At 39.0% G+C, this 19,955-nt stretch overlaps 2 protein-coding genes across 7 annotated transcripts; one reads left to right on the forward strand and one right to left on the reverse strand.

The window, feature by feature from the left end:
* The first annotated feature begins 2,587 nt into the window (after positions 1-2,587).
* Positions 2,588-6,438, forward strand: LOC4325007 (U-box domain-containing protein 4). The gene is made up of 5 exons (XM_015763532.3): positions 2,588-2,752; positions 3,522-3,794; positions 3,945-4,046; positions 4,133-6,091; positions 6,178-6,438. The coding sequence occupies exons 2-5, from the start codon at positions 3,525-3,527 to the stop codon at positions 6,235-6,237; spliced, it is 2,391 nt and encodes a 796-aa protein (XP_015619018.1). The 5' UTR covers positions 2,588-2,752; positions 3,522-3,524; the 3' UTR covers positions 6,238-6,438.
* An 86-nt stretch (positions 6,439-6,524) lies between these two features.
* Positions 6,525-18,066, reverse strand: LOC4325008 (uncharacterized protein At5g08430). 6 transcript variants are annotated; one of them, XM_066306489.1, is made up of 18 exons: positions 17,653-18,066; positions 17,287-17,366; positions 16,596-16,795; positions 15,161-16,022; positions 14,768-14,889; positions 14,262-14,321; positions 13,658-13,708; positions 13,054-13,126; positions 12,676-12,828; positions 10,151-10,204; positions 9,872-9,928; positions 9,499-9,552; positions 8,937-8,984; positions 8,771-8,827; positions 8,604-8,660; positions 8,437-8,493; positions 7,609-7,680; positions 6,525-7,385 (listed from the first exon to the last, which is right to left on the reverse strand). In XM_066306489.1, exons 1-18 carry the CDS (start codon positions 17,745-17,747, stop codon positions 6,868-6,870), a joined length of 2,670 nt encoding a protein of 889 aa, XP_066162586.1. In that variant the 5' UTR covers positions 17,748-18,066; the 3' UTR covers positions 6,525-6,867. The 6 variants fall into 6 exon arrangements, with proteins under 6 accessions (XP_066162586.1, XP_066162583.1, XP_066162590.1 ...); XM_066306486.1 differs by having other exon boundaries at positions 8,937-8,993; XM_066306493.1 differs by lacking the exon at positions 8,604-8,660.
* Positions 18,067-19,955: the final 1,889 nt, after the last annotated feature.

The raw sequence follows: 19,955 nt of genomic DNA on the forward strand, positions 1-19,955 counted from the left end.
TTAAACATTTCATATTTATCTTTAACTATTAATTTCTAAGAGTTTGTACAGTTTAACAACATGAAAGTTACATATTTTGAAAGTATTTATTATGATGAATTAAAATATATAAATACGATGTTAAAAAAAATCTAGAAGTTGGAAGTCAAAGATAGAAATGCTTGGCTTAAAATAAAGCTAAAACAAAAGTTATTCGAAACGGAGGAACGATATATAACTATCAGGTTCAATTAATTCATATATATTATTCTGTAAGAAAGATATACTACTCAATTCAGTTAGCAAACCTTTAATTAGCGTGTAGGGGCTTAAGTCAGTCATGCATCATGATCAATATGGTTATGTAGTTAACTTGTCAAGAAAGACACGTTAACCAACTACGGTAAAAGTTTGTATCAGCTACCAAGAGAGAGAATCATATTTAACATGCATTATATCTAGAAGCAACGTGTTTACGTATGCATGAAGTACTGGGGGCATCATCATATCCACTACCACGTATATATAATATCCAAACAGCTTAAATTAATTTAACCACCATGACTTTGTTATCCTGATCAATGGATCAATATATAATATGTGTCAGCTAAATTAAGCTGCTCTCTGCAAGCTACAGGCTTAATTTTAAATTCATGACCAACTGATGCTTCCAAAGATGAAAGCAATCAAAGCTCTTTTGCATTAGCTAGTTTAATCATTCACTCAGGCTGTCTCTTGATCACTCGGCACAAGGAAGTGCATATTATATGCAGCCTGATTAGCGTTTGGCTCCAGAGATGAAAGCATCGGTTAACCGAACACTCCATGATCTCAGTTTGGGGGTAATTTTGTATTGGCGATCTGGATGATTCCATATGATTAGTTTTATGCCTACTTGCCTCAATTGCCTTGGTGATGAGGTACAGCACATCAGATTAGTCTAACTCTGCTTTAATTAGTGGCATTGCATGTTAAGTAAGTCTGGATGCATGCATACATGAACTAATGGGGGACAGGGCAGGATACCGTAGTTAATTAGCAAGTTATGTCGTGATTCCTAGTACACGGACAGGTTTCAACATTCTGCGTGCATTGTCCTTTGGATCAAATAAATGCTAATTAAGCTGGCTACTTTAGTTACTTGATTAATTAGCCCCGTGTGTCGTTTCTTAACAGCAGCTCATCGTTTCAGAGTTATCTGTGGGTATATGTATACATTCTATGGAAAAGATGCTCATAATTTTCACAAGCATGAGAATGTTTCTACGGTTGATTTTCTACCTAAATGAACCTATCGAAATTCTTTTGTTGCAGAAAAATATATTAATAATTCAACTAGGACTACTATACTACTTTATCCGTCCTAATATATAGTCATTTTTAAGGTTGGCACGTGTATTGAGAAAGTAGGAGAGAATGATTGAAGGAAGTATGTGATTGGTTGAAAAGAGAAAGGAGATGAAGAATAATGATTGTAATTGGTTGAGAAGAGGAGGTAGGTGAAGAAATAGCTTTATTTTGGAACTAAGTTACTGTGCTAGAAATAGCTACATTAGAGCAGATAAAATAGCAGATTATAAGTCAGCTATAAACATATTTTAAGAAGATAAAATAGGATAGAGAAGAACAGCGGGCTACAGATTTACAACCAGCTGCAGCACAGACTTCAAGATGCAATGTGTGTATGACAAGTGGGATTAGGTATTAATATTATAGTAACTATTGTATGAATTGGCTATTAAATTGACTATAGATGATTTGGAGCTAGTAATTGGCTATACTGTTAAACTTGCTCTTTGCTCCTGTAATATCAGGCTCTGTTTAGTTCCCAAAAACTTTTCGCAAAAACATCACATCGAATCTTTGGACATATGTATGGAGCATTAAATATAGATAAAAAGAAAAACTAATTGCACAGTTTGCATGTAAATCGCGAGACGAATCTTTTGAGTTTAATTAGTCCATGATTAGCCATAAGTGTTATAGTAACTCACATGTACTAATGACGGTTTAATTAGGCTCAAAAGATTCGTCTCGCGATTTTCAGACGAGCTATGAAATTAGTTTTTTCATTCATGTCCAAAAATCTCTTCCCACATCCGATCAAACGTCCAATGTGACAACCCATCATTTCACCGACTAAACGAGCCCTCGTATGCGCTCAATTTTTGAATCCTGACGCTAGCAGAGTAGGGCCAGAACTAGTGATTCTCCGGGCCCACCAGCCAGCCACAGCCGAGCACACAAACCTCGGTCCGTACACGGCGGCTCACGCGCTGACACGACGCATGAGCACAAAAAAGCGAGCGAGGTGGGACCCACCTCCTGAGGAGGAAAACGGTGGGCCCACCCGTCAGTCGGCGCAGGCCGGTACAACAGCACTGCGAGACTGCCGGTGGGGCCCTCGGGTCTCAGGTGGGGAGCAGTTGCTGCCGTCCTGCAGCCGCATCCGCCCACCCCGTGCACCCGGTCTACCGTACGCCTCCCCCTACCTGCAGATGGGCCCTACCTGTCAGTGAAAGTACTGTTCCCGGTTCACGGTGAGCCGGGTCTAGTTTGGCCTCTGTCTCCGCAACGACCCCCACTCGGGGTGGGTCGTTGCTGCCTCGTGTTCACACGCTACCCCGACTCGTCGCCTTCGCCTTGCTCGTCTTCGTCTCCGCCTCCTGCGACGAAGCGAAGCGAGACGCCTCCGCCTCGCGCGAGCCACCACGAGCACCTCGACACGGGAGTCCGAATCCTCCTCCTCCCCCCTCCATTGGAGGCCTCCGAGGTAACGGGGCTTCCTCTCCTGCTCTGGCTGCTGTTCTGCTCTGTTCTGCGCGCGTGGTGTGATCGCGCTTGGTTACCTTGCGGTGGGGGATCGAGGGAGAGGGTTGGGGGGGGGGGGGGTGGGGGTGCTTCGTGCTGCATTTTGTGCTTGGATGGTGGAACTCGCCATGGTTGGGTTTGGGAAGATTTGAGCTTAGTTCGGTGCGCTGGTGGTGGTGGATGTATGTGTGTACTGGACGTGGTGATGGCGTTTGTTTGTGGTGGTGGGCAAGTACGGCATGGGGTTTTCGAGATTTCTGTGCGGTTAGGGTTTGTGATAGTGTGGGGATAGTGCTTCGGTGCTTGTATTGGGGCAAAAATGCGTGTTCGGTGAGCTTGTTTGTATACAGTTTGGACTAAGTAGTTCTGAATTTCTGATGATCACCAATTGTTTTACGACACTGACGAGATGTTTCGATGCTATCACGCCTAAATTTGTTGCTTTCCGTTCCAGGTATAAGCACGGAATTTATGTCTATCTTAGTTCACATATATAGTAGATAAATAACAAGGCATGGTTAGTCATGCTTGGAAGTTAGCTAGCAGCTCATTTTCACTGAAACGTGCATGCTAACCTGCTTGTTATTACTCAGCTATTTTTCTTACGCATAACTTCGAATGACAGTGGAATGCACCTGCTTGTTTGTTTAGTCACTCTGAGCCTGTTTGAGCTTCCCCGTTCCTTTGTCTCCGCACCCGAAGTGAACTTAATTTTTGATTTGTTTATGTAGGTGATGGATTCAGTGTCATTGTCACTACTCGATAGTATTTCAAATTTCCGGGTGCTGTCTTCAAGCAATGCCTCGAAAACAGAGCTAGTTAAGAAATATTGCCAAACGATGGATGGCATCCTTGATCACTTGGAGGTGGCCCTAAACAGAGCTTTTCCTCAGATTACTCCAGATGGTGAACTAAGTAAAGTGCTTGAAGAACTTGGCGCTACCATCAATGAAGCGACTGAGCTAGTTGGAGGCTGGAATCAAATGATGAGCAAGATTTATTTTGTAACTACTTTGTCCTTTCCATGATAAATCTCCCTCATTAGTCACTACATATACAATGCTTTAATTTCCATCCAAGTAGGATTTCCCCTATTATTCTTCTTAATATGCTACTTAGTAAATAACTCACTATGAGTAATATATTGGGTGCAGGTTATTCAGGCTGATTCAATTATTGCCAAGATGCAGATATATGTATTCGAATTATGCCAAATTGTCAATTCTCTCATGCAGATTGAGTCAATGCATTTGGAGGTGATAAAAAAAATCCTTTCACATCTTCTCAGTGACATTGTTTTGACATCTGATTTTCTTATCAGTGTGCTTCTTGCAACTTGCAGGATCTTGAACACGATAGCTGTGGAAAAATTTCAGATGTCATTAGGGAGGCTTCCAGGGCTTTAGCAGGGGAAGTTATGCCAAATTCAGAGGAATTTGGAAAGATTCAAACTACTTTGAGCTTATCCACAAATCAGGAGTTGCTGATGGAATATGTTGCACTTGTTAAGGTTAAAACAAAAGGTAATCATGAAGATAACAAAGAAATGGATGATATTAACGATATTGTTGAATTAGTCAACCATATGCTTGACAAACATGTGGAAGAAAAGCAAACACGTAGCATTAATGGAGTGACCATTCCTGCTGATTTTTGTTGTCCTCTTTCCCTTGAACTAATGTCGGATCCAGTGATTGTGGCATCTGGTCAAACGTATGAGCATGTTTTTATCAGAAAATGGTTTGATCTGGGATACAACATTTGTCCAAAGACACGCCAAATATTGGGACACACCAAATTGATTCCTAACTTCACTGTCAAACAGTTGATTGAAAATTGGTGTGAGGTACATGGTATAATGCTACCAGATCCTGTTAAACTCTTGAGTTTGTGCTTCCCTGTTTCCCTCAACATCACAGATGGAAGTGCAAGTGCAGACAAGTCTGGATCACCAGAACACTGCCAATTGGTAGCTGCATTGCATCCAAAAGCACAGTGCGCATCGGATGATAGTCATCATTATAATTTGATACATGAAAACTCTGATTCAGATGATAGAGTGTCATCATTTGGAGACACAGATGATTCTGAACCTGATTCTTTAAGATTATCAACAGAAACTACTGCAGCAAACAAATCTCTACTTGATGAAAAAACTGATCGTTCTGATGGTCTTAAGCAATTGAGAGACAATGGTTTTCAAGTTTCTGATGAGGAACAGTATCTCGAAAGGAATGGTAAAAGTCATATCAGCAGCCATCATCAACTTGAAGTTGATGGAGAGAATGTCAGGGTACAAGCATCAAGTGACATCAATGCATCTGAAGTTATGCAAGATGATCCGGTCACCACATGTTCAAAGGTATCAGATAACCCTCCTAGATTGGGTGGTGTTCGTTCTCGAAATCAGCCAAACTGGTGGAGACAGTCTAATAAAACTATTCCTAGGATCGGATTGTCATCTTCGACAGATTCAAAACCAGATTTTTCTGGCAATGATGCTAAAGTGCGTAATCTTATCGAGGAACTGAAAAGTGATTCTGCTGAGGTCCAAAGGTCAGCAACAGGAGAGCTCCGCATTCTTTCTAGACACAGCTTGGAGAATAGAATTGCCATCGCAAACTGCGGAGCAATCCCCTTCTTGGTGAGTCTACTTCATTCTACAGACCCCAGCACACAAGAAAATGCTGTGACAATTCTCCTGAATTTGTCATTGGATGACAATAACAAGATTGCCATAGCAAGTGCTGAGGCCATTGAGCCTCTCATCTTCGTTCTTCAGGTGGGAAACCCCGAAGCGAAAGCCAACTCAGCTGCAACTTTATTCAGCCTCTCAGTCATTGAAGAGAACAAGATCAAGATTGGACGTTCCGGTGCCATCGAACCATTAGTAGATTTACTGGGAGAAGGTACCCCGCAAGGGAAGAAGGATGCAGCTACTGCACTCTTCAATCTGTCGATATTTCATGAACACAAGACCCGCATTGTTCAGGCTGGGGCTGTCAACCACCTGGTGGAGCTGATGGATCCAGCTGCTGGGATGGTTGATAAAGCTGTTGCTGTTCTGGCAAACCTTGCGACTGTGCATGATGGAAGGAATGCCATTGCTCAGGCAGGAGGCATCCGAGTACTGGTTGAGGTTGTTGAGCTGGGTTCTGCACGTTCAAAGGAGAATGCCGCTGCTGCCCTGCTACAACTCTGCACAAACAGTAACAGGTTTTGCACCCTGGTTCTTCAAGAAGGCGTCGTGCCACCTTTGGTTGCATTGTCGCAATCAGGCACAGCCCGTGCAAGAGAGAAGGTTAGTATTATAATCTTGTTTCCTAAAACTGACAAGCTCATTTCTATCCTAAAACTTCCTTCAAACCTATACGTATTTATGCGCAGGCTCAGGTTCTTCTAAGCTATTTTCGCAACCAGCGCCACGTCAGGGTTGGGAGAGGGTAAGTCTACGCAATTAAGCAGCAATGCGGCGGTCTGATTATTGTTCCATGATCCTTGTTGGCCGGGCAATTAAGAGATGTATATTCCATCCTAGTCGTAGCATATTTTTTCTGGTAGTGATTCCAAATGATTGATGTCACAAGTTGCTTCCTGTAAAGAAGACCCATCTATTGTGTATACATGGTTTTCACGATATTTAGTTCACTTCTGTACTGAAATTTCTAGGCTTAGCTTGCTATTAGAGTTAAAACGGACCACATAATCGAAAAAACAAATTGTCAAAAGCAAAGTCGATAAAATAAACCTTTACTCCAATGCTGTATAAATAACTGTGAAAACTTATGTACTGGAGTATATCCATTGCTGTTTGTTTGATGGGGCTCTGAGCGTCTGACATTGGAATATGCTAAACATCACTAAACCGACTGTCCATTTCTGTTTGCCTTGTTTAGCAAATTTTGCTAGACATTGCAATCTGCTAAAACATCACTAAAGAAAAAAAAAAGATCTCCACTGAACCGCCTATGACCAAAACTAAACATTTACATCAACTCAAGCTTCAGCGATGCCTGCTTAAGGTTCAGCTACACTGTTGAATAACGCAAGGAACGAAAAAAAAAAAGCCTATTTAGGTCAAGAAGAAAATTTCAGGCCCATGGCCTCTGTTAGCAGGACGGAATCATTCTGTGTCTGGCCTAATCTCCACACCCTGAAGTCCGGAGGGAAGAAACGATTCCGGTGCCAGTTCCGCATATGCTCCATTGTGAATGGCCCTTGCACTTTCCCCTGAGGATCCGCGTAATTCCATATGTATTCATGCTCACCTGGCGCATTCATGGATTGCAGTGCGTGAAGTGCAGCGATAGCCGGAACACGGCCTTTAGGCGCGGTAGTCCCGTTCTTGCCTCTCTTAGCACAAGGAAGAGTGGGAGCACTAGTCCCATTCATGGCTACCGGAGCACCATGAGTGGGAGCCATGACCACGTCCATGGCTGCCCGAGGAGCAGCACGTTCTGGTTCATGTTGCTCTGGGTGAGGATCCTCGTCTTCATCGCTGTCTGAGTCGATAACGATAACACTCTTGCGATCATTGAGACGCCTTGAGGTATTTCCGCCATTGCACATATCGCTGCCTTGAGCCGTGCCACCATCTAAACAAGATTAGTCTTGGTTAGAGAAGAGGAAATCAACAGTAAAGCAATCACAGGATTGAGAGTAGCACCTCTGAGCTCTCTCAAAATGCAAGGAATCAAGGTATAATCGATGGGAAAAATTAAAAGATAAATGAACAATGTTAGCTCAATATGCAGCAACTAGAAACTTCCAGAAATTCATTAGGCCCATCATAACTAGCAAAAGGAGTGAGTAGAAAACCTTGAGCATTGTGCATTTTGTTTTGTAGTCCAGACCCAGGAATGCCACCATTACAAAGGTCTTTACCAGGTGCTACATGAAATAACATAAAAAAGGAAACCATAAGGATGCAAATCCAACAATAGCAGCTGGCCAATTTCATGCATTTCCATATTTCAGGGAAAGGATTGAATGTCAAGAGCACACACTGGACAACAGAGATCATTGTTGATCATCGTAAATAGAAAAACTATCTGTATGTGGATATATGCATATTACTCCCATGAAAACATGCATATCTTCATGTTATAACAGGGTATTACTGCTGTTGAGATATACTGCTGCATAGAGGTTTTCTGCTTGTTCATTGATTTACGCTCAATAGAGATCTTTAGGGGATTCATCTGGTGCTTAACCCTGATTAAGTGCTATCATGCTGAATTCTAATTTGGGTGTTTAATTAGCTTGAAAAAAAATCCTAAAACAAACAGTGGAAATAGTCCTTAGTATGATAAACCACCATGGATATTTGAACTCCAAAACTCAACAGTAATAGTTTCCCCTTTTATTCCCTTTATGTATATGTTCAGTTTTTAGATTGGGTTGATTGTATTTGTTAAGATTGGAAGTTATATGATATTTTCATATCTGTTTCAACACAAAAGCAGTGTGCTACTACATCAATAGATGAAAGTGGGGTTCAAAGAATCAATTATAGAGTACATTCCAAAGCAACTTCACAAGTAGTATCTACTTGCTCAGATGCTCTGCTCCTAGAGGCAACCCAAGTAGCAGTTAGCCAGCTATGATACCCAAAATATTATATGATTGTTTAATGAAAAAACAAACCTTCTGGAGTTTCCTCTTCAACAACCTCCAAGATACTAGCTACTTGTCCTGATGCATCTGAAGCCAAAAAAAGGAAAGGAGATATAACCTTCCATTGGTTACATCTATATCAAGATTAATCTATTCGAAGAAAAAATATTAGAGAAAAGGCAGAGGCACAGAATAACCTTCTGAAGTTTCCTCTTCAACAAGCTCCAAGATATCAGCTACTTGTCCTGATGCATCTGAAGCCCAAAAAGAAAAGGAGATAAAACCTTCCATTGGTTGCATCTATATCAAGATTATTCTGTTTGAAGAAAAAATATTTGAGGAGAAGGCAGAGGCACAGAATAACCTTCTGGAGGTTCCTCTTCAACAACGTCCAAGATATCAGCTACTTGTCCTGATGCATCTGAAGCCGAAAAAGGAAAGGAGATAAAACCTTCCATTGGTTACATCCATATCAAGATTAATCTGTTCGAAGAAAAAATATTTGAGAAAAGGCAGAGGCGCAGAATAACCTTCTGGAGTTTCCTCTTCAACAACCTCCAAGTAATCAGTTACTTGCCCTGATGCATCTTGAACAAAGAAATTAAAGAAGGTAAAACATCATTAGTTACATCTATCTCAAGAATCAAGATTAATCTGTTCCAAAGAAAAGATATTTGAGGAGAAAAGGGGCAAAACATGATCATTTGGAAATATTAGATAAGGTAGAGACATGATCAAAACAAAGCACCAATCACACTGACATGAAACAAAACCTTCCGGTGATTTCTCTATAGCAACTTTCAAAGGTTCAGCTACTTGCATTTTTGCACTTAGAAATAAGAAGGATAGGCAGCGACTTAGAATTTAAAAAGAGAGCAGGCTGGGCTGAGGCTGTTCCATCTACTGCTAACAACTGAAGTTCAAAATAATATCAGATACAATGAAACATGAGGAGAGAAAAAAGCTCAAACAAAAGCTTAGATAAAACTTGTAAAAAACAAATAATGAAGTAAACATAGTGAATATAGGTAGAAATATTCAGAAAAGTGTCAACTACCGCAAAAAAATCATGACTGATTTAGTAATACAAACCTTGTGATTTAGCCATATCAACATTGAAAACATCAGCTACTCGTGCTGTTGCACCTGGAGACAAGGGCGCAGATCTCAGCACATAAAAAATAATGTGACCTCCATTGGTTCACTCTAATACTAGCAACTAAGTTCAAAATAACAACCAATGTATGAGGGAAAGACAAGAGTAACAAATAGCAAATCCCCCCCCCCCCAAAACCTTCCCCCGAAGCACGAAGAGGGGGGAAAGGACTATAACCATACTGACAAATCATTAGGTGCACCTTGAACCAAACATTTGCAGAAATGCAGAACAAACACAAAGTACAGAAGTACAGTTATCTTCTAAGCATTAGCTGCACAGTACATATCTGATTGCTAGAAAACAAACCTCCTGGTAAACCCTCCATAAGTACTTTCACAGAATCAGCTATATGCCCTGTTGCACCTGGAGATGAGAGAAGTAAAACTCTTATTAAGGTCTCAGTGTTAAAATAGAGCAAGTGCTTTAGTTCTATCTAATACTAACGACCAAGTTCAAAATAACAACTAGCCTACAAGGGAAAGATAAGAGATGTGAATAGCAATTTATTAAATGTCAAGCACAAAGTACAGTTATTCTTCTAAGCATTAACTGCACAGACCATATCTGATTGTTATGAAAACAAACCTCGTGAATCCTCCATTAGAACTTTCACAGAATTAGGTACATGCCCTGTTGCACCTGGAGATGATAAAAGATAACTCTTAATAAGGTCTCAGTGTTAAAAGAGAGCAAGCAAACCTGCTATCAGTTACAAATTCCACATAATAACAAAAAAAAAACTACAGTACATAATAGCAACTATTTTAGGGAAAAAGGTACATGTACATAATAGAAATACCACAAATGGAATGGAACTCTTAATGGCAAAAGCAAGCCCGCCATTAGTTCCACTTTCCACATAATACTAAAAACTACATTACATAATAGCAACCAAATTAGGGGGGAAGGTACAAGTGCCTAATAGCAAATACACGAAATGGAAAGGAACACTCGATGGGCAAAGCTGACAAGAAAGAGTTACCACTCACATTCACTCTTGACTAGTTAGAAACTACTACAATAATATGAACTAGAAAAATGCTGTAAACCATCGATCTTGTTATTATTGTGGTTCAGATAATTCAAGAACTTATTAGGATCTACAATATATATGTAAACAAAGCGAAAGCATTATTTTCTAGAAAAAAAAAAGATTATAGCATCAATTTTGTACATGCCATATATCTACTTACAACTAGGATTTAATACTTGTTTTGACACACAAAATCAGTGTTTCGTATGATCCATGTCCATACAGGTAGATTGCATGCCACAAAAAAATCAGCAGCATATTATGACAAACTGGCCTAAACCCACTTATCAAGCTTATCAAGTCAAGATTACATTAAAATACAAGTTGGCAGGGCATCATCAATGACCCTTCGGTTGCTGCAGTAAACTTGCAGCAAAATTACTGTGCTAAGATTACAGTATGATCTGCTATTTTATAGTTATACTAGAAAAAATGTCCGTGCCTTGCAACGGGTGAAAACTATTTTAATCTTATTATTGTTATACGGTTTAGTTAAGGTGAAATTCACTGTGAAAATTCACTTGGATATATATTTTTCTAGAAAATCATGAGCTGCAATTAGGAGTCCAATCATCTCAAGTTAGCATGCGAGTTCATTTAAAAAGATTTCTTATACGATTCCTTCTATATTTCCAAAAGCGAACGCACTTAAAACCCGACTCAACTACAGATCTGTATTTCCAAAAGCGAACGAACTTAAAAACCGACTCATACACGGATGACGTACCAAAGTACCAGCAAAAACATCTTCAATTTTTATAATAGTAGAGATTTCTGTATTGTTCTGTGATAATTGAGAATCTAAAGAACCTGATGGCACTTGAGTTTTAAGCTGGCCACCCTTTTGTGACATAACGAAAACATACTACTGATGTGTCTTATATGCTCCTCCACCAGTCTCAAGTATGGATGGTTACAGCAGATTTGCAGGGAACAGCTCTTAGTGCATGCGAAACTAATGAACTCGAGTTTGTTCTTGCACTGCTGAGTGCTGAGTATTGGAGGCAATTAGAACTATAAACTATATGTTACATCCATAGAATAATGTTAAATTAGTAGCTTCAAAAGGTAAACAGAGCAGATGTGAATTGTAATACAAAACCATCTTGTGTGTGCAAGTTAGCTACAGTACTACTCTATATACTACTCTACCTAGGTAAGCAGAGCAGCAGCCAATGTCAAGCAACCCCCATGATGTATTGCAAACAAATCCAGTATTTGTTCAAAAAAGTAACAAATCCAGCATTAATTTTAAAAATGTAACAGATCCATAATTTACTTTTAAAACTGTAAAATCCCAAATATTTGTAAAGAATTAAGTGAGGATAACTTTTAAAACATAATATTTTTATTGAATTAATTTGACAAGATGTATACATTCTGTATCTGCAACTGGAAAATAACTAGTGAAAGAATTCAATTCCAAGTTGGTATTTCAAAATGATCACACGGAACAAATGACTTCATGCATGTAAGGTCTCAGGATTTTTCTGCTTAAATGCCTCTGCAGGGATGATTGTGAAGCTAAATAAGAAAAGAGTTTAATAACCATGACCAATCTATCTGCCAACTCAACGCATAAAATAGAGAGTATAGAATACAAACAAACACAATGGTAAAGAAAGGAGCAAAATTAAGTCAATGAGATATTCAAACGAGTAAATTTCACAATCCTATGCTTTTAATGCAAAAATATTCAAAGAACCACACTTTTAACAATAGTTTCAAAACACTTACATTGGGTTGCATACTGTTTTACAAAAGAACGTTTGCATTATCCTTAAAATGTAGTTTTGCAACACTGTATGCAACTATAGTTGTACTTTTGTGAAACTACTTCCTCGTGGTATTTCATTGATAGTTTTCCATAAGAAAATGAAATTTGCTCTAAATTGAATTACTGTTTTCAACCTCTAGATGGACATAGATCAGAAGAGCAAAATAGCACCTACATGATGTATCACTTTGCACAATTATTAGCGTAAAACAGATGGGAAGGAAAATATGTTTCATAGAAGAGCCAAAATTTGCGTTCACGAAAAAAAAATAGAAGAGCCAAAATTTCAAGGTTTTGAACCTTTGTTTTCTTCAAGATGGTTGCTTGCAGCAACTCCAAATTCATCCCTTTTACTCTCTTCTGTATCTGGAATAGCTTCTGGGACCTCTGCAAGACGACGTTGTCTTTCGTCTTGTGTGCTTAGAAGTCTTTTTTTATTAAATAGTTCATGCAATGTTAAAATAGAGTTGGTCAAGGAATAACTATAATAAAATTCTTCCATGTTACAAGGAAAAAATGCTGGCAGCAGTCCAATAAGAAAATCAGACAAACCCTTAACAACTACTCCCTCCGTCCCAATATATAGCAACCTAGGATGAGACCCATCATAGGTTGCTATATATTGGGACGGAGGGAGTACAAGTTTATTGCCACAAATAAAAGACAATTTGGAAGGATATTCTTGGCGCCAACCCTTCTCATGTGCTCTTTCGATCTCCTTTTCCAGTCTCATAAGTTCTCTATCAATCCACTGAAAAAAGGGAAACCTTGTCAATCATTGTATTGTAGGAACCACAAAAGTATTTAGTTTGCTATAACAATTTGCTTTCAGGTTTCAAACTGTGTCTAAAATTAAGAAATTTAATTTGGAATGAAGATAGCATAAGGAGTCAAACATCAAGATTATTTCCAGAGAAGGGAACAGACAGTACCTCGACCTACTGCAGAACAAGATTAGGATATAGACAATACTTAAGTATCAAACCAAAATATAAGTGCAAAACATATTTTTATCAAAAGGGCAATAATTTAAAATAGGTCACAAGTTTGAAAACAAGCTAATGTCAATTATATAGGGTATTTATTTTGTAGTTAAGAACTAAAGATAGGAAGTTAAGGATCTCTTGCTGAGTCATTCACTAGGGCAGTCAATAAGATGTAAAGCCACTTCCGCTCTTTTAAAATTGCCTCAGACAACCAATTTGTTATTGAGCTTTCCATTTCTAAACTCAAAAATAAAGCATAATAAAATTCCACGGAAATCAATTCAGAGTTCACTTACATGATTCACGATGTCCACATGTATACTTGCAGCTTTCTCTTCTAAATCAGCCTATCAAAAATCCAGACCCAGAGCAGTAAAAGAGGAGTTTAGAAATGCACAACTGCACGGTGCTCAAGAAAAAACGAGAAACTGAATAAACTGTTGTTGTTTTTTTTAGCTCACAGAAACTAATAAGTGAAAACTGAAGTAAATAAGCTGACTCACATAGAAGATAAATGTTTTAGCCATGTAAGTGTGAATGCACAAGTCCAGGCAACACAATAAGACCCAAATTAAGTGGTTAGTGGTTACATGTATAAAAGTAGACATGCAGTTCGTATTACACATGCACATTCAGCGACTCAGACAGACCAACATGCATAAGTTAAGTAGCAGCAGGTTGAGAGGGCTATATTACTATATAAAAAGAGATCCACCCAACATGGCATGCACATCAGCATGAACATCAACAAGGATGTCTCCACTGTTAAAAACAATCCCAGAAAACAATATATTATTTCATCACTAAAGTTATATATGTAAATATACATCACAGAATATATCATTGCTGCTGTCGGGGACTGCAACTAGGAAAAGGAAGCTTTTCATAACATGAACTTACAACAGTAGGTCTTTTGAAGAGTCCTTTTTTAGCCAACAGAAGGAGATCATTACACTCGTCCTGTTATCAAGAGCGCAAAAGGAAGTGTTTGACCACATCAACTATTCAGGGAAATATTTTGAGTGGACAGAACAATGTAGAATAAAGAAAGTAAGACACTTCCTCTGTCCCGATATTAGTCTGGCACACTAATAATATTCAAAAGAGTAGACTTTGCTTATCCTTGCTAGATGCGCATGCTACTACGACATCGAATCGGGCAGTTTCTTTTTTCGGTGGTTCTTGGGAGGCACCAAGAGGTACTAGTACCTCCCAAGGACCATAAGAATAACTCACAAAATAGGAAATCATGGTTTGATTATAAAATACTCCATATTACTTCAAAGTTAAGATTTCTTGGTATGTGTGTTACATTATAGTATCAAATGGGAGTAATAACGGCCTACTTGATCATAATGGTAGTACTCATTCCATTTTATATCAGTACACTAGGAAAAGAATCATACCTCCTCTATGTCCTCTTCAGACAACATGGAGATCTTGATGTCATCCCACAGATTGGAAACACATAAAAGAATATCTGTACGTTTGTCCTTTATCTTGTATTCTTGTGGAGATTTCCTAATGCCTGTTATGGATGTTTTCAACATGGTGAGAAAGTCATATCCTTCCTGGAGGATAGATAGTACAGCATATAGGCCAATGCATGAAATATGAATGTAGCACTAAAATGGTTTTCATCTAAAAGAAAACAAAATAATTTTTGGCTTGCTGGTTAATGAAGAAAAAAGATGATTTGGTCTTCCACTGCAATACTACAGATATGCTATACATGCCTGACAAAAATTACAGAAACCATCAAAGTTCAAAACTTGAGAAGACTGCCTGTAGTTGATTACCTGTTACTAGGCCAAGCTGGTAGTGTTTTTTAGGCATCTGATAACTATAATGATTGTCATCATTCTTGACTCTAACCAAACTTCCAACAACTTTCTGTTCAAATGTGTCTTGGCCCATAAGATTCATAATTAGAGTTCTTCTCAAATAAATTAACTTTAAGTTATTGTGATTAAGAGCTGCAAAGCATTTCTTGTTTCTCTTTGGATCCCTCTCAGAAGTCTCTGCCGCCTTTAAAGTATTACAAGGCCTTTTTCTCATAATTCGGCCTTCATCATCCTCAGAATCATCGAGAAAATCATCCTCTGAAGCAGCATTTGCCGCAAGATGTATTTCCAGCAAGTTAAGAATCATATTTGACTTCACTTTTCTTTTCCTGAACAAAGAATGAAGCTTATCATCACAAATGACAGATTTTCTTTTCCTGTCCTTGAATAGATTCTTCTGCTGGATGTACTCCTTAACAACTCCAGTAAGTATAAATTCATCAAGAGGTTTAGTTGTATCCTTGCCAATACATGACAGGAATTCAATTAGCTCTTTTGAACCCCAACCGACATATGTTTTCTTGTTTGACTTCTTTCTCTTCAGTGACATTTTTGCTTCACTTGGTTGGACCTTTACATCAACCGGGAATGGTTGTTCAGCGCCATCATTAACACTCAATGAATTCTTATCTGCCCTGTAATCTTCATCTGGGGGTTTCTCTGAATCCCTTCCTTGTTTACAGCTTAAGCTTGTTCTAAGACAAATATTGGCTTGCTGCAAATCAATCAATGCCAAGCCTTCATTGTCTTTAATAGTTTCCCAGTAGTCTTTAAACAGAACAAGATAGTTCTCCGTATATCTGAATTCAACTGTTTCCTAGGGATGCACATGAACAGTAATCAGAAAAAGACCAGATATATGGAGAGGTCAACTGACATTTTTGTGGAAACTACCCAGACAAATTATGCCAGAGGAACAATAAACAGATAAATACAAGGTTAATGGACCTATGGTAGGCACTACTGTACTAGGCCATTGAATTTTTTTTCAAGGATTGACTAATGGCAGGCATGGAGTGGCAGGGGATTGGTGGAAGCTTAACCCTCCATCCAAAGGTCTAAGGCATATTTCTTTTGTCATCAAGACCAAGGAGAAATTAACTCATCCTCATGTAACAAAGACGAAGAAACTATATGTGCATGCAACCAATAAGTATTAAGGTGGTTGCTTGGGTTCCACTCAACAATTTAATTTAGCACTGTAAAACAATAAAACAACCCCTTCACTTAAGCCTCAGATGCATGGAGACTACAAATATGTCTATCTCATTTGGAAAAACCAGGAAATGAAAAAGGCTCAAGACTTTTGGATGGAGGGAGTACTACCTCCAGAAAAATGGAAAATAAATGCTATAATTCAAAAACTGTAAAAGGATCCACATGCACTTACCCCATCAGAATTAGCTTCAGAGTTCTTCTCAACAAACAATGCCAACTTTAAACAGTTATTGCATAATCCTTTGGTCTGGCTCTGCTTCCTAAATTGTGCAAATTCAACTTTTCCAAGGCATTCACCGCATACAGAGGAACTTGGACAACACAAACAATGATATTCTGAATTCCTTTTGCAGCTAACACATTTGTGCAATTCTGCAAATAGTAAAAGTTAGGCTCAAGAATGAATAGCATTATTGTACCACATGGTAGAAGTTGAAAGAGGCACTCCAAGAACAGAAAAATGAAATCCAAAAAATGCATAGTACTGCTAGCTCACAAAAGTACTTTGCAGCTTATTTCTGACAGATTATATGCTAAACACCTTCCTTTTAGTTATGTCTATGCTACATAAAAACTACTGAGCAATTAATCCTCCCAAGTTTTTTGTCCAAGATACTGAAGCCCATTCACTACTAATAAATGAAAGGTTAAGCATCCAGCAGCCGATTTTTTTTTCTAGGAAAAAGAAAGGGGCATTGGCAATTCCACAAAGGCAGGACATGATTTAGGATACTTGGTCAAACCAAATGAATGAGGTAACCAAACATGGGCAGGCAGCATAATGGGTATTGCAATGTCGTGCTAATTCAGATAGCAGCTAAGTATGGTTGAAATACTGGGGGAAAAAAACAAAAGGCGCTCACCACAAATGAACTGTTCGGCAGAATCAAGGAAGCTTTCCTCCTTCCCCACACAGTGTGGATGATAACCCTTGAGGCAGTTCCTGAAAAGCATAACAAGGCACAATTAGCTAGCTACACTGTCACCAATCGATTGGAAATGATCCCGACGATACTGTTCCAACTTCCAAGGGCACCACAGAACTGAATTCTGCATGCAGCAGCCACTGCACCCACCATCTACCAAAAACCCGCATTGCACACATTCCCCCCAACAGAACAAACCTCAATTCCAACCATTTTTTTTCCAACAGAGGAGATAGCGACAGCACAAAACCACGAACCGAACCAAAAAAAAATAGTGAGGAGGGGGGAGGAGGCGAAGCTCACTTGAAGTCGCAAACGCGGATGTCGCCGCCGTCCTTGCAGACGAAGCAGAGCTCCTCGGCCATATCCTCCACCTTCTGCTTGCTCCTCCTCCCCATCGCCCAAAACCCCCCGCGCGAGGGGGATAATCAGAAAAAAAAAATAAAAAAAAAACCCTCGTCGTCTTCTCCCCCCCCCCCACAATCCCCGCCGACGAACCTCGCCGCCGCCGTCGTTTGCGGCCGCGGCGGCGGATGGGGGAGAGAGCGAGGGTTTCGGGGGAGTGAATGCGGGGAGGAGGCGAGGATCGAGGCGCGGGGCGCGGGGCGGGGCGTCTCGAGGAAGATGAGAAAAGGGGGAGAGAGAGAGAGAGAGAATCTGGCGTGGCGACCGCTCTTGGTCGCTTTCTATTTCTGCGTCCTCCTCCTCCCCCGTGGCGCTCTCCTGGCTGTGCTGCCAAAGTGCCAAGTAGTATGGCTGTATGGGGGGAGCGAGATCAACGCACGGGAACACAGGCGAGTATATTTGAAATGGACATGCTACACAGCTGGTGTCTAAACTAGCTACCACTCTATCTATGATAAACACTATCTACCTACACTTGAAATACAATTTTCTCTTAAACTACCCATCTGATCTACAATCTGATTACACCGTTGTGTTCGTCACAATTAAATCTTTAGAACAAGATCTCACATGATTATATTTTGATGAAAAAATATAAATTACTTTTGTAATATATCTAAATTACTTTTAGATTCCACTAAGTTGCTTCTTGGACATATAAAAGTAATTCAATATAACCTAAAAGTAATTTACATATATTATAGAAGTAACTTATAACAAAAGGAAAGTAACTTCTATAATATATGTTAATTACTTTAAAACTTTATTGAATTTACTTTTATATATTTATTTAAGAAGTAACTTAGTGAAATCTAAAAGTAATTTAGATATATTATAAAAGTAATTTGTGATTTTTTATCAAAATATAATCATGTGAGATCTTGTTGTAAAGATTTAATTGTTATGAACACAACGGTGTAATCGGATTGTAAATCGGATGAGTAATTTAAGAGAAAATTTTATTTGAAACATAGATGATAGGAATATTTGTTCTAATTGCTTGATCAATTAGTACTATAGTAAAGTAAGATTCTTCAAGATATATCTGGACAACGGCTGATTAGATGATAGGGTCGCTCATTATGACTAAATTGAGAGCGCTCTCGATTTAGATTTTACGATTTGAAATTTATAGCCTGTTTGTCACCGCACCAACATTACTTTTTTCCTTTGGCCTTGTTTAGTTCCAAACTTTTTCTTCAAACTTCGAACTTTTTCATCACATCAAAACTTTCATACACATGTAAACTTCTAACTTTTCCATTACATCGTTCCAATTTAAACCAAACTTCCAATTTTAGCGTGAACTAAACACAAGTTAAAATCCAACTAAACCATTTCAATTCCATACATAAATGAATTACAGTTGGTTGTAGTACTTTTAGCATACGTTTGGTTTCAAAAAGTAAATGGGTTGGGTCGGGTGGAACCGATTTTTAAGGATATGTGCAATGTATGTTGCCTGACTTCGATAGTAAGGTAGATCCCATGATCAAAAGGTAGTGCCACCCTCCCCACAATACTTGTATGAATATAGTGGTAAATGAGGCGGGGTTCAGTGTTCACCTGAAAAAATTATCCATGCCAATCCTCATCTACCCATGTTCCTATAAGAATGTTCATATTTTACTTGGTTTCTACCGAACATAGCACAAAAAACGATGCTTATTAGTAAGGGCACATTAATTGCTTGTTACCTGGTTTACTACCACATTGTGGTTGCTATAAGGGTGTTTTGTTTGGGATAGGTGGAATGGATAATTCCCGAGACTCTTTGTTCAGTTAATCTCATAAGGAAGGATTGGAGGGGACTGAGAGGATTTATTCAACAACTCAATAGACGTGGAATTATTCCTCTTCAAATCTCCTCCGATCCCTTTTGGAGGGGATTAAGCGAAGAAGTCTTGAAAGGGAATATTCCCATCAGAGTCCGATTAGTCATATCCCTTAAAAGCCGACGGACCAATCCAACCCATTTTTTTCTCTCACTAACATATAAGCTATCCCTTAAATAAAAAATTATGATCACCCCACCCCTTATGTCAAACGGATAGATAGGATCATCCATCCTAAAAAAAAGAAATGGGTCTAACTCATCCTACCTCATCCCCAAACCCAACACTTATAAATCGTTCCAAGTTTTGATAAGTTATAACTTAAAAAAGACAAGTTCAATTTCATGCTAAATCATATCAGCAATA

This window comes from Oryza sativa, chromosome 1, assembly GCF_034140825.1.
Source record: "Oryza sativa Japonica Group chromosome 1, ASM3414082v1".
NCBI lineage: Eukaryota > Viridiplantae > Streptophyta > Magnoliopsida > Poales > Poaceae > Oryza > Oryza sativa.